This window comes from Poecilia reticulata, linkage group LG7 (genome assembly GCF_000633615.1).
Source record: "Poecilia reticulata strain Guanapo linkage group LG7, Guppy_female_1.0+MT, whole genome shotgun sequence".
NCBI classification, from domain to species: domain Eukaryota; kingdom Metazoa; phylum Chordata; class Actinopteri; order Cyprinodontiformes; family Poeciliidae; genus Poecilia; species Poecilia reticulata.
The window spans coordinates 27,909,546-27,923,666 of NC_024337.1; the positions used below are offsets into that span (position 1 = coordinate 27,909,546).

Genomic DNA, 14,121 nt, shown 5'->3' on the forward strand with positions numbered 1-14,121 from the left:
AGTAGGATGTTGCAGGGCAGGCAGACAGTTTGCTCTCCATGAGTCCCTGTTTGCGTATCCTCAACCATGTCATTAAACCTAGTTTATTTTATTTTTCATCCTGTAAAAATGAGTCACTAACCTTGAACTGGATCCACAGTTTGTTTCTGAAGCATTTTGTGGCTGTGCTTCCTGTAGAACTTTGGTAAAGGTTTGAAAAGATAATAAACCTTAACACTGTGGCATCTAAATGATCTTTGTTGGTATTAGTGGATAACAGTGGTGTGCTTGAGTACACACTGACTGATAAATTGGAAATAATTTGGCCCAGTTTATCTTGCACAGCAGAGCTTTGTGTTATCCAAAGCAGATAAATGTTGGGTTCCTCAAAGCTCCAACTGGGACCAATATCCAATAACTAAATTTTATAAAAAATACAGTTAACATATGAATTCTGATTACATCACTTCTTGTTTCTATTTCAGCACATTACATGTGGACGATGCAAAATGTCTCCAAATGAATGAAGAAAAGACTAAAATTATTGATTTGACTCAATGAGACTAAAAATCACAGACCAGGAAAAACGCCTATAGGTGTGATGTGTACTCATACCAAAATTAACATACACACAAAGTTTATTACTGGTTGCCATGTTCTGTGGGTAAGTTATTGTATCACAGATCTCAGTGAAAGATCATTTTGAAAAATCAGGCAGGCAGCTGCAGCTCATCCCATATATGCCTGCCTGGATCGTCACCCAAACCAGGAAAATGGATGATGTTAGGTCAGTCTGTCTACCTGGAGTCAGGCATGAAAAGTAAATCTTGCTTTTGGTTTATAAAGCAGTGAATGTCCTCAAGCCTAAAAACCTTTCAGAGCTGCTTGTCAGGTATGAACCACATAGATCCCTCAGGTCTTTAAATATGATCTCCACTCAATGTTCTCAAAACTAAAACTAAACAGGAGACGAAGCATTTAGTTCCTAAATGCTCTGGAACAACCTCCTCGAAAACCCGAGGTATGCAGAAACAGTTGGATCCATTAAATTAGGATGGAAAACATTATTTCTTTCTCATTATGTTGAACTTTACTCTTCTTCATTACTTTTGTTGTATTTTCTGTTTTTGAGGTGGTTTCACATTTTTTAACCCCACACAAAATATTTTGAAGTACCTCGTACTTCAAAATTTCAATGGTACAATGCAGATGCAAGCCTGCCTTTTCTTCATGCATGTACTTAGCATCTCTTGACCTTCTGGTGTAGAAATGATTCAACTCCATATGAACCTTAACAGTTATGGCGCTTTTGTGAAACCTAAGTTATGAGGGAACGACTTGTGCAATAGAACATGAGGAGACTTTCCTTTTCCTGACACGTCTAGGATGTAGAGATTTCCACGGGTGTACACAAAACAGTGCTGCAGTCAGAGCATCAATTTTCCATGGGAAATGAGTATTGAGGCAGCGCAGCAATGGCTGTGAAGCACTTATCCTGAGCGCGCCTCCCTCCCTCTGCCTCCCTCTCTCGCTGTGCTCCCCTCACTGTAACCACGGCCGGAGGGGAGGAGGTTTCCGCTGTTTTTCTGTGCCATGGGGAGAGGAGAGCACTGGCAGCAGAATCATGTCTGCCTCCGACTCGAGTGCTACAGGACTGATCAACAAGGTACGCTCCTAACGCTGCCTCCGTTTCTGTAGAGGACAATCTCCCTGCATGCAAACTCAGCTTTTTCGTCCACGAGTCTTCTAAATGGCTGCTCAGAGACATTCAGAGGACTTCACCGCTGTTTCGGCAGAAGTGTGCACGGGTTCAGTCACTTTGCCTGCATCTCCCCCCTTGTGTCTCTCCTTCACCTCCCCCCTGTTCTTCACCCAATGTTGACATGCTGCACCGAACACATGCAACTGGTTTTATCACGCTTACTGTGTTCAGCTTGAACTGTAGCATTTCACTGGGATTGCGACTCACTGGGCGGCCCATCTGTTGAACATCATCAATTTGGATCAATAGTTTGTTTTAAAAGTCCATCTCTCAGCTAGGAATGTGTTTTGAGTCGACAGAGAGCCGTGTGGCTCCTATCCCACTGAGGGTCAGTACATCTGGACTGAAAGAGATTACAGGCATAAAATTGCACATACCACTGTTGTACAGCTTGCTGATATCCTGGAACATGTACAACCTCCTTGGGATAAATATGTGTCTTTGTCTGTCTGTCTGTCTGTCTGTATTTATTTATTTATTTATTATAATATTTTCAGTTATCCTTTTATTTGTACCGTTTTGTTTTTGAACACTCATTGGATGTCACAAGCGGCATAAAGCTAAGTTTTATATTGTTTATGTTATGTTTTAGTAATTTTGTGTATCCTTAACCTTATTTTTCATTTTCTCTGTTTTTGTGAGTGTTATTTTAATGTATTGCCATAATAATTGTTCTAAATTTACTGTGGTTATTCAAGACCGTACCATCTGTCCTGCTTTGCTCATTTTTGTCTTCTTTTATATGCCAGTATTGTAATTTTTCAGCTCATGTTTTAATTTACTATCTGTAGCTTTTTTTTTTCCTTTTTTACTCTATTAAAGCTCCAGTTTTTGTCAGTGTTTCAGCTAAGCCTATACCTGTGGCTTTGCATGTGTTTCATAAAATTATGATAGATACTCAACAACAAAGTGCCATTATTTATATTCTACTTATATGTCTGACCACCATTTTTACTTGTTGCATTACAGAGTCTTAGTAAAACCCATTAGATTAAACACAAACTCAGCCAGTGTCGTGAAAATAAACATGCAAACATGCATTGCTGTCTGTCTTACTTGTTAGTGATATGAATGTGCTGCCCTCTGCTGGTGGAGATCTATAACTGCTGCAGCGTCATCATCTCGTGTTTCAGTCTCTGGTGGGATTTCCAGCATGTGAGGGTTTTCTCATTATCAGTATGTTTCCTCCAAACCTCTAACAGCTCATGAAGTAACATATCTGTGGACTAAACGATTAATATAGTCCCTAAATCCTTGAACATATGCATCTTGGCATATGTTAAATTTTTTGTAAAAGATTTAATAGTCTGACAGTTGTGTTTATTTCTACCTGTGTGGACTATATGCTGAAGCTTTGAATACCTAATGTGATGTGTGATGTTGCTTTTACACATCATTTTAAAGCCTATTTGCTGCTGAAACTGACTGTATTATGTATCCCTGCATTTGAATTTCGCTTTGTATGGAAGACCAAAAGCGATTAAACCAGACCACTAGAAACTTGGATGCACTGTTGACGCGTTGCTTGCACATAAACAAGACAATGTTGATGAGTTACTTTTGCTTTGTTTACATGTGAATACTTGATGGGTATTTGTCAGCCAAACAACACAATGTGTTTTTGATACACATGGCTTCCCATACCCTATGCACCTGAATGCAGGAATATTAGCATAACCAGATTCATTGTGTGTTGTTTGCACCTGTATACCCTTAAGTTTTCACGCATAATTAACAAAAAAAACTGTAAAAAGCTGCATGTTTTTGTAACCAATGGAATTCTGAAATATTTTTTTTATCATATACTCAAAATTTAATGTTGTATTGTTTTAGAAGTATGCTACTACAGTCAAAAATGAAGTTATTTTAAAAACTTTTAACACATTTTACCTACATTTTCAGTAACCATGGATACAGCAGTCCTAAATGAATAAATACTCATGAATATCAAAGCCAAAGAAAGAAAATAGAAATTAGATTTTGAGGCACAACTCACCTGGTTACCTGAGCTAAAACATCTTGAGAAAGACAAATTTTATGGTTAAAGTTTAGAGTAAAGTGGGTTAGTGTGATAAATTCTCTCCTTTCAACGTAACAAGTAATTTTTTTTACCTGAACATGTTTGTCTGTGGGCTGCACAGTGGCGCAGTTGGTAGAGCTGTTGCCTTGCAGCAAGAAAGGTTCTGGGTTTGATTTCCAGCCCCGGTCTTTCTTCATGGAGTTTGCATGTTCTCCCTGTGCATGCGTGGGTTTTCTCCAGGTATTCCGGTTTCCTCCCACAGTCCAAAAAACATGACTGTCAGGTTAATTGGCCTCTCCAAATTGACCCTAGGTGTGAGTGTGTGTGCATGGTTGTTTGTCCTGTGTGTCTCTGTGTTGCCCTGCGACAGACTGGCGACCTGTCCAGGGTGACCCCGCCTCTCGCCCGGAACGTTAGCTGGAGATGGGCACCAGCACCCCTCCTGACCCCACTAAGGGACAAGGGTGTAAAGACAAAGGATGGATGTTTGTCTGTGAAACACACACACATCATTCATCAGCAATGACTCTTTATACTTTAGTTAATTTTGCTATTCATGAAATAATCAGGGGTTTATTCTTAACATTTTGTATTTTTTATTTAATTCACAAGGTCAAAATTCAACATTCAGGCTCACACTTTCAGCTAAGTTTTTGTGAATCCTCTAGATTTTTAACTTGTCAACAAGGACCTGACTGCCTAGGCCAGGGGTGGGCAACTCCAGGCCTCGAGAGCTGGTCTCCTGCAACTTTTAGATGTGTCTCTACTTCAACACACCTGAGTCAAATAATGAGGTCGTTAGCAGGACTCTGAAGAACTTGACTGCTTTTAGGAGGTGATTCAGCTGTTGGATTCAAGTGTGTTGGAYCAGGGAGACATGTAAGAGTTGCAGGACACTGGGCCTCGAGGACCAGGATTGCCCACCCCTGGTTTAGAGTGAGCGGAGGGGGGATTTGTTGGAGCGCACTCATCAACCCTCATCTGCAATCCTCAGGAAAATGGGAAAGCCAACGAACTCATTAAAGATCTGGAAACTATATTTGTACATTTCCACAACTTGAGGAAGCTCTAACCAATTACAGAGTCGACGGTGATCAGTTCAGACAAAAGCTTTTCCAGATGTGCAACCATGACTAATGTGACACAAATTCTTCTCGTCTGTGGATGCAGAGGTTGCCAACCAACAAAGAAGTCCTTGTTTCAAAATTAAATCCCTAAAGCTGATCTGAAATTTTCAGCTGAGATAAAGATTGAACTATTTGACCACGATGGCAATAAATATCTTTTAAAGAAAACAAACAAATACTTTTAAAACTAAGAACACAGTGTCAACTGTCAAGCATGGTGGCAGCAGAATCATTCTGAGGGGCTGCTTCTCTGCTAGCTGTAGTGATTCAATATTTGTGGAGTAACAAAGGAGTGCTACATACAAATTCTTCTAAGTGATTGTTTCACTTGAACAGTGATTTCAAACACACGTCTAAAGCAGCTTTGGGATGGACTAGGCAGACTACTGCAACGGCCTATTCAAAACCTTGGCATGTCCTCAAATAAGCGTTTCAAGAATATGCCTAGGAAAGTTGTTGGTTTTAACTAAATCAGTCATTTCTGATGAAAGTGGTCAAACCTTCGAGGATAACTAAGTTGGAAATCCTTTTAATGGTTACAAACAGAGCGGTCAAGGCGAAGAGCTTTAGGAGATTTACTCGTTCATCATTTTTATGCAGGGTAAAAATGATGAACGATGAGGTGATTTCCTTCAGATCTTTGGGATTTGAGCCATGCCAAAAATAACAAGGCAGAACATTTTTATCTTGAATAAAGTCCCTTTTTTCCTCTCTTCTAATGGACTCTGTGCCATCTACAAATGGCTCTCATATATAAATAATTCCAAAATCCTTTGCTTTAGATTTTTGCTCAAACTGTTTTGGGGGCACTTGGCGGTATCAAAGAGCTGCAGCTGAACAGGAGGAGGGAAGAGGCACAACGTGAGCCAGGCGTGACGAAAAGGGTCAAATAAACCTTTTAAGATACTTTATTTGGCTTATTATAAGTTTGCTCACTTCTAAATATGATGTTGGTGTGAGAGGATGAGTAAGGTGAGGTTTGTGTTTTAATTATTAATCAATATAAAGGGACAGATCTCAGGATCTCTCCAGCACTTTCTATTTTCTTTATTCTTTCTTGCAAAGGTTATTTATTTGCTCACAAAGAATTTTTGTACTGAAACCATTAAAAAAAAAAAAAAAAACAGTAAAACTATAAAATGCCAAATAGTGTTTTTTTTTTACACTCAACCTTTTTGGGCACAGACTGGATTTCTTCCAATACATGTTGAAGCAGATAAAAAGGGAAGGTTGTGCCTGTTGTTAGTGTTGCAGTACTCATGAACATCATGTTCCCACGGGAAGGGCTGCTTTGGAAAGCTACAAGAAAGGACAAGCAGGTGCAGGGACAGGTATACGATGGGACAGGCATGGAGGACTCGGATTATCTGTGTGAAGCGGTACATTCGTTATTTTCCTGTTACTCTAATAAAATTATAAGCAATTCCTGCCGGATGTTGCATTGAAACGGGTTCATCTCTTCCTTCAGGTCACCTCTGAGAGTTTTATTTTTATTTTTTTTACATTTTCTCTCTCCCTGTCCAGGGTTCAGCTGATTCCTACGCTAGTCGACCCTCTGATTCCGACCTGTCCCTGGAGGAAGACCAGGAGGCGTCTCGGCGTGAAGCCGAGCGCCAGGCTCAGCTGCAGCTGGAAAGAGCCAAGGTAAGAGGCTCAAATTTATGTTAATCCCTTAAAAATCAGTAGTACCAGAACTCTACTTTGGTGTTAAGTCTTCTACGTCTATGGAGCCCAAAGGACTGCTGGAAACTGCTTCACATACTTGTCGTCAACAGTCCAAGCCGGTGGCATTTGCAGTGAAAACCAATGTGAGTTACTGTGGGGCCCTTGATGAAGATTGTCCGGTCCAAGGTGCTGCTATCAACTTTGAAACCAAAGACTTTCTGCACATAAAAGAGGTAGGAAACATTCAAACTCAACATGACAACAATCCATGGTAAATTAATCTTTAGATATAATGTTAAGCCATTGTGCAATTTCCTTTCCTGCAGAAATATAACAATGACTGGTGGATTGGTCGGCTAGTGAAAGAAGGGGCAGACATTACATTTATCCCGAGCCCAGTGAAACTGGAGGCCATGAGGATAAAACAAGAACAAAAAGCAGCTGCCAGGTCAAAACACACACGGCCCTCGTGGATTTGTTTGCTGCCACTCTGTATTTCTGAGTTTCTCTGCCCTGATTTTTACCAGCTCGCTCTGCAGTACACACTGAAAACTTTTCAAAGCTATAAATAGCTCTTGCTCATGTGTTGAGCTTTTTTTGGAGCTCTCCAAATTGCCTCCTGAGGGGATTCATCACGCATAATAAAGTTTTGCATTATGTCGCTCTGCAGGAAAGGAGGGAACGCATCATCGGGAGGCTGGAGGTCCACCCCTCCATCTGCAGGTAAGGGGGACAGGAAGAGCTGCGTTTCGTTTCTCGTCTGCTGGAACTTGGTGATCCCCATAGGTCAGATTTATATATGCAGTAGTGAAAAGGCTTGTTTTAAAATAACGCCAATGAAAGGAAATAACATTTGGAATGACATTCATGAGAATGACTCTGGGGTCCTCTGGACTTGATAAAGTCTTTGCTCGCGTGAAACAAAGATTTTGCACAAACTAGTAGAAAGTCACTTTTTTTGGTTAAGAACCATTTTCTAATTGTGACGAATGATCAGCTTAATCACACCCGGCAACTTCACAGAAAACTACAGAACTCAATATTTACGTTATAGATCTGTAAATGGACCATCTCTGCAAGAGCCTGCTGGTCTCATGATGACATGTTAGAGTTTTTGGAGTCTTCTTTTAGCATCCTTGTGATCTGCTTTTAGGATAAACTTGCTTGGATGACCATGTTGGCAGCCATTTTGACAACATGTTCAGAGCTTATAAACTATTATCCGATACAATCACAAGTCTATGTTCATTTGAAACCTCTTTGAATCCTATATACTTGTATGCTAATCCAATATTCTGTCTAAGCTAGGACTTTTAAACTACACGTCTGAGGTTTAAACAAGACAAACTCCTTAGAATACTGAGTAGCAATGTTCCCATCCTCTGTTGTTCTCATAGTGACCCTCCATGAATTTAGCCCATTTAGCAGGGAACAACTGTTGGGTCAAAATTTTTCTTACATTTTAGAGAAAGTTTTAAAATGTCTTTTTAGCTGTTTTTGCTTGGTTTCGTTACTTGGTGTTTTACAATATTGTTTTATAATTTATGTTAGATATTGTACGTTCAGAGTTGTTAGAAATGCACATGGACCCTAATATTTTTACCTGAATGTAAAAGCCATCCATCCAACACGGACTCTCTGGGTATTTTATTTACTTATGGCTTTGTATCCTCTGCTTTTTTCCTCATAAATCATGTTTAATGTTAATTGTATTTATCCTAAAAGCCAAACAGAAGCAGAAACAGGTATGTTTGTCCTTTTCCTTTCTTGCCTCTTTGTATTTTTTATTTTCTTTTACTTTGCAATTCATACTCTGCTACTGAGTGCACAGCCAACCAATTTTTAACAAATTATCTCCTGGAGTGTGTTTCCATTCACTTCAGCGATTCTGTGCTCTCCCGTCCTCCACCCCCTGCCTGCGTTTGTGACCTCTGCAGACGGAACATGTTCCTCCCTATGACGTGGTTCCCTCCATGAGGCCCGTGGTGCTGGTGGGCCCTTCACTGAAAGGCTATGAAGTGAGTTGATTACCCACTGAGTTATCTGCTTTCACTGTGCAAAAGCTGTTAGAGAGAAAAATAGGGCAGACATCTTGAGACTTCAAAACTACAACGTCAATGACTCCCAGTTGGGACGTTTTCGCAACACTGACTTTGCAGTTCACGTTATCGCCTTCATTACAAAAGACTTTATTAAGATTAAAACAAGCAGTGAGCAAAACAAAAATATGCAGGCATTTGTAGACTTTGCATCTCATAAATGTTCCATTTAGATAGGTGGTGAAGCATACTTATTAAATTGGAGAAACGGTGCTGTAGCATTGCTTTAAACACTTATAGGATCAACCTGTAAGGCTTTGCTGTCACAGATCGAGAAACAGGGTTTTAGAAATAGTTGCTCTGATGTAAGTGAGGTTAAGGACTCCCTCTCTCAGAGCTCAAGTTTTGGAGTTCTTGAAGCTGTCAACTACGAAACCACTTGTTGCCACTTGCCATAAAGGAACAAATCCCTCAACTAACTTACAGGCCGTTTGAGAGTGACTCTTTTCTTGCACCCATTATCGACCCAAAGAATGACGCAGACAATCTGCACAATTTGAGTAGCATGTTCTGTTGTCTTTCCTATTTTGTAGAGTAGTTTACAGAAATTGGCCTCTGTAATATATTTTTTCCCATAGGAAAGATGCAATTGTGGATTACTACTTAAAAGTCCTCTAGCCACTGTGTTCAACCTAGAAGAGATGTGTAATTTGTCACTTTAAATTTAAAGAAGAGGCATTGTTTGGGGTACCAAAAAAATAAATACATTTCCATGTAAATGTATGCAACGCTTCATAAATCATCTGCAGAACACCAAAATAACTGTAACCCTGAAATGTACCAGACACATTCAATTGTGTTTGAGCTCAGTCTGTTGGAATGTTGCTTCAGTCAAAAATGGACTGGGTTTTCAGATCCAGTGGGATTTCTTTTTTTTTTTTTTTTTTTTTTGGTTGTTTATCCAGAATTATCCAATGAACAGCGGTACTAAACATTGGAGTCACATTCTCCAAAGACTGCTGCCTCTCAGATCAGCTAAACCAATATGTCTCCTCATATATCCTAACTCAGTTCGTATTAGAACATTACATCACAGACAGTCGCACCGTGTATGAAACCTATAAAAACACATTGCTGTCTCTCCTCTGAATCCTTCAGCATGGAATGAGTCTGTGTTTGAGTATGTTGAAATGCAAGGCGAGTGGTGTGTTTCTGAGCCTCTGTGTTTTTCTCTCTGCCCTGATCTCTCCGCTGTGATCTCGCACACTGCATGCCAAGCCGTCTGTGTTTGTGTGCATGTGTGTGAAATATTTATGCATTGCAGTGGTGCGATGTGCTTCGGGGATGCTCCGGTGGTGAACACCAGCTTGCCTCCCTCTCCCTCTTGCTCTCATTCTCTCCGCTTTGTCTCACTTGTACATATTGCATGCTGCCACTCCTTGATGCTCTTCCACATTAACTCCTTTCTCTCCTCTCTGAACCCCCTCTTGTGGTCACTCCATTTCTCTGCGTCAGAGTGGAAGAGCAGTGCCATCTAAAAGCCATCGATATTTTCTGCAACTGCTGGAAATTAGACCGTGATGATGCCGCCTTAGAAAAATCCAGAATGATGTCACGTTGAAAATTTTTTTTTGTTTTACAACTACAGCTTTAGGGTTGTCCCTACTTTAGTTGAAATGTCCATTAATTGTCCGTAACATATCAACGCTAAAACACGTGGAGCTTCAAGGTAATGACGGTGAAACTCATTGCTGAAGTGAATGTGGCCACCTAACATCCAAAGCTTTCTAATAAGTACAATAAAATCTGTTCATTTACATGTATGGTTATTTGTATCTCATTAAGTTATTCAAACATGTATTGTAGTAACATTATGTAGTCATATAACATTAGCTTACCATGGTAACTAACTACATTAACTTTTTTTTTCAACAAAAACACATTTTAGTTGGGTAGATGTCCATGTTTTTTGGGTTAAATGTCTTTTTCTTACTGAGAACAGCCCCAGAGCCTCAAGCGGTCCATTTCTCACAGCTTCAGACAAAATTCACATTTATTGACAATTATTATTTTTACTTGAGCAGGCCTACTAGCCTAAAATTAAAAGACAAAATCAAGGAATATATTTACAGTCCAGTGAAAACAATATTTGTACCAGCGTCTAACGATCTGGAACGTGATTGCAATGAGAAAGAGAACAAAGCCTTACAAACCAGACGAAGATATGATACGTTGTGTCTTCGTTGTGTTATTAGAGCAATTGTCTTCTGACTCCTTTGCACTTTGTTTCTCATAGGTGACTGACATGATGCAGAAAGCCTTGTTTGACTTCCTAAAGCACAGATTTGTCGACAGGTGAGCACGGCTGTCTCTGCTGCACACACTGTGTCTGGGTTCATTGTGGTGTTCTGCCTATCACGTTTCATGGTGGCTAGGATACAGCATGATGAGAAATTATTTTTAGCTCCCTGAGAGTACAGTTTCACTCCTTTGAAATGGAACGGTAGTGGATAAGATGTGATAAGACGCTCCTTCCTCAGGATCACCATTACACGGGTGACCGCTGATCTGTCCCTGGCAAAGCGCTCGGTGCTGAACAAGAAGGCCATAATGGAGAGATCCAACACTCGCTCTAGTCTGGGTAAGTAACGAGAAAAGCTGCCTTCAATCTTTTTGGTGGTGAATGGAGATCAATAAGAGCTAAGAATAGATACCTCCACTGACTCTTGAGTTAAAAATAGATTCCAGTAAATGTTGTTTTTTGTTTTTTTCTTTTTTTTCTGGTTTGCTCTCAGCTGAAGTCCAGAGTGAGATAGAGAGGATCTTTGAGTTGGCAAAGTCTCTTCAGCTGGTCGTCCTGGATGCAGATACCATCAACCATCCAGCCCAGCTCCTCAAAACATCTCTGGCTCCCATCATCGTCTATGTTAAAGTTTCATCACCCAAAGTACAGTAAAGCCTGCATTGTGTTTTGAAAAAGGATCAATCAAAACAGGTTTATGGCGAACCAGTCTGATTTAATATGGAAGTAAACAGTCAGCTGCTTTGATTTGAATTGATTTAGTGAGACCAATGTTTCTTAAAAAAAAAAAGCAATCATTGTCTTTGATTCATCCTACAGGTTCTTCAGAGGCTGATAAAGTCTCGAGGGAAGTCCCAAAGCAAGCACCTCAATGTCCAGATGATGGCCGGAGACAAGCTGGCTCAGTGTCCTCCTGTATGTCCCTCTGTTTTCATTTCAATCTAAGTCCATCTGTTTTATTTAAAAAGGCACAGCACACACATTAACAAGCAAACAGCCAAATGTACATGAGCAATCCAACAGACTAGTTTCCATCACTAGTTCCAGTGTCTGATGTGAGAAAAGACACAGAAACAAAACTAAAGAGAGTTTTATAAAGTACTTTTTGTGCTTTTGGTCCTTCAGGAGATGTTTGACGTAACCCTGGATGAGAATCAGCTGGAAGAAGCCTGCGACCACCTCGCGGAGTACCTGGAAATTTACTGGCGAGCTACACATCTCCCTTGCTCTGCCCCAGTTAATCCCTTACAGGACCAGAATATGGTCACCCCCCCTTCAGCCAACTCCAGTCAGCAGGTACAAACACACAGCCGACTAAAATGTTAAACTTATATTGAAGTTCCATTAATTAGCTTCACCTTCTCTCCTTTTTTGTCCAAAACAGTTTTCAGAGACTCAAGAGTTGATAGAATGATCCCAGCCTCAGATGCAGGTGAGCAGAAAATAATGTTTTTGTTTGTTTGAATGTTTTTTGGGCGGGGGGTTTATGAGTTAAACCATGTGTCATTTATTTATATTTTATAATTTCATTCATCCAAAAAAAGTTGTTTTAAATAGGGTCCTGTGGAGTTGCAATAAGAAATCTGTTATCTGGTCAAGATGGCAGCTGTGATTAGAACATAGAAAGGAACTATAGGACTGTGATGTGTTAGACATCTGTCTTCATGGATTTCACTATAAATGTCCCAAAATTCAGAATAAAGGTTGATGCTGCACAAAAATTTATAACAGATGCAAAGTAACAGTGAACCGAAATAAAACTTTCTGTTATTGTGCTTATGTATGAGGCTGGACCAAAATGCAAGCCAGTATCTTGGAGACAAATAATGAAATAAGTTTTAATAGTTTCAAAACAACTTACAGAAATACAGAGGTAAACACAAGGGGAGACAGGGTGACAGAAACTATAAACATTATCTCACTAAAATAACTAAGAACAGATTGACTTAAAGTAAGACAGAAATAGATGTTCATTTGATTTAAACAAAGAACTAAAGTCAAACACAGGCAACAAATGATCAAAAATATAAACCCAGAAAAATTCCCAAAACAACCCAAGATCCAGACACTTTAGACAGGAGTGATCCTGAAATGCCAGAAAACTGCTTTGCAACTGGATCCCTATGATTTCTTATCTAAATCAAGATCATTATTCGCTGCATGCAAGACCCTACTTAAAAAGATTTTTCATCAAGTGATTTATTTTCCTCCTCAGAAATTCCTTAGTAACATTTTTAGTTAAGAAAACGTTACTTAACAAAAACTTGTGGAAAGCAAATGAGGACGAATGAGAGTAGTTCTCTCATCAAAGCCGGACTAAAGGTTAAAGAATTTGTCTAAACACGCACATTTGTGTGTGTGTGTGCGTGTGTGYGTGYGTGCGTGCGTGTGTGTGTGTGTGTTTCTTTTTCTGCAGGTGCAGCCTGTGCTGTCGGCTGGGGTCAGAACAGTCAGGACATGGAGAACAGGGACCACCAGGGGGCAGCAGCGTTCCTCCTCTCATCAAAGCCAGCCATCACCTTCTCCACATGTGGAGCAAAGAGAAGAGCAGGGTCCATGCAAAAGGGTGAAAGAGCAGAAGTGTGGTGAGCTGGGATAGGAGGAGAAATATTCCACAGAGGGAGGAAGATGCACCCACCTGCAGCCTCACTGCTGCCCCAGGGGCCAGGCATCCCTGCTCCCACCGTCAACCGATAACTCAGGGCCGCTTTCCGCCGCTGCAAAAGCACCGGTTTACAGAAACCGGGGGAACAGTGCAGTCGCTGTTCACCTCCTTACCACCAATCCTCCCGTGTCATACTTTCTCCAATTCAGACGGTGAAAAAATAAAAAATAAAAATAAAATCCCTAATATCCATGAAAGATGAGCCAGCCCATGAGTGTCTGTAGCTGTCTGAAGCACACAAAGGCTGATTCATCTCTCACTGGAGATGCATCACACATCTAAGGGGCTGCTGAGGTATGTTAAGTCCATGATACCACTGGCACAGAAAAGCTGTTAGCACATCAGCTGGTTTCCAGTGCAGGGCTCTTAGGGTTTAATGTCTGATTCACCTTGCTTCCTTGCGGGTGCAAGGAGTGACAGAAAATCTATTATGTATGTCTTCCATGTCTGCAGCTTTAAGTGAGCTGCCATTTTAAATGTTTAACTAAAATGCTTCCTTAAAAGTACGTTTGCTCCTGTCAGAGTCATTCCAGTATCACATTTGCATGGAGACACATGGGGG

General features: G+C 40.4%; 1 protein-coding gene across 1 annotated transcript; it reads left to right on the forward strand.

Annotated features, from left to right (window-relative positions):
- The first annotated feature begins 1,196 nt into the window (after positions 1-1,196).
- On the forward strand, positions 1,197-14,115 carry cacnb3b (calcium channel, voltage-dependent, beta 3b). Its single transcript, XM_008413585.2, has 14 exons — positions 1,197-1,645; positions 6,413-6,532; positions 6,664-6,786; positions 6,880-7,001; positions 7,224-7,276; positions 8,279-8,298; positions 8,491-8,571; positions 10,889-10,947; positions 11,133-11,233; positions 11,388-11,539; positions 11,714-11,809; positions 12,020-12,190; positions 12,279-12,326; positions 13,311-14,115. Exons 1-13 carry the CDS (start codon positions 1,604-1,606, stop codon positions 12,306-12,308), a joined length of 1,170 nt encoding a protein of 389 aa, XP_008411807.1. The 5' UTR covers positions 1,197-1,603; the 3' UTR covers positions 12,309-12,326; positions 13,311-14,115.
- The last annotated feature ends 6 nt before the right edge of the window (positions 14,116-14,121 follow it).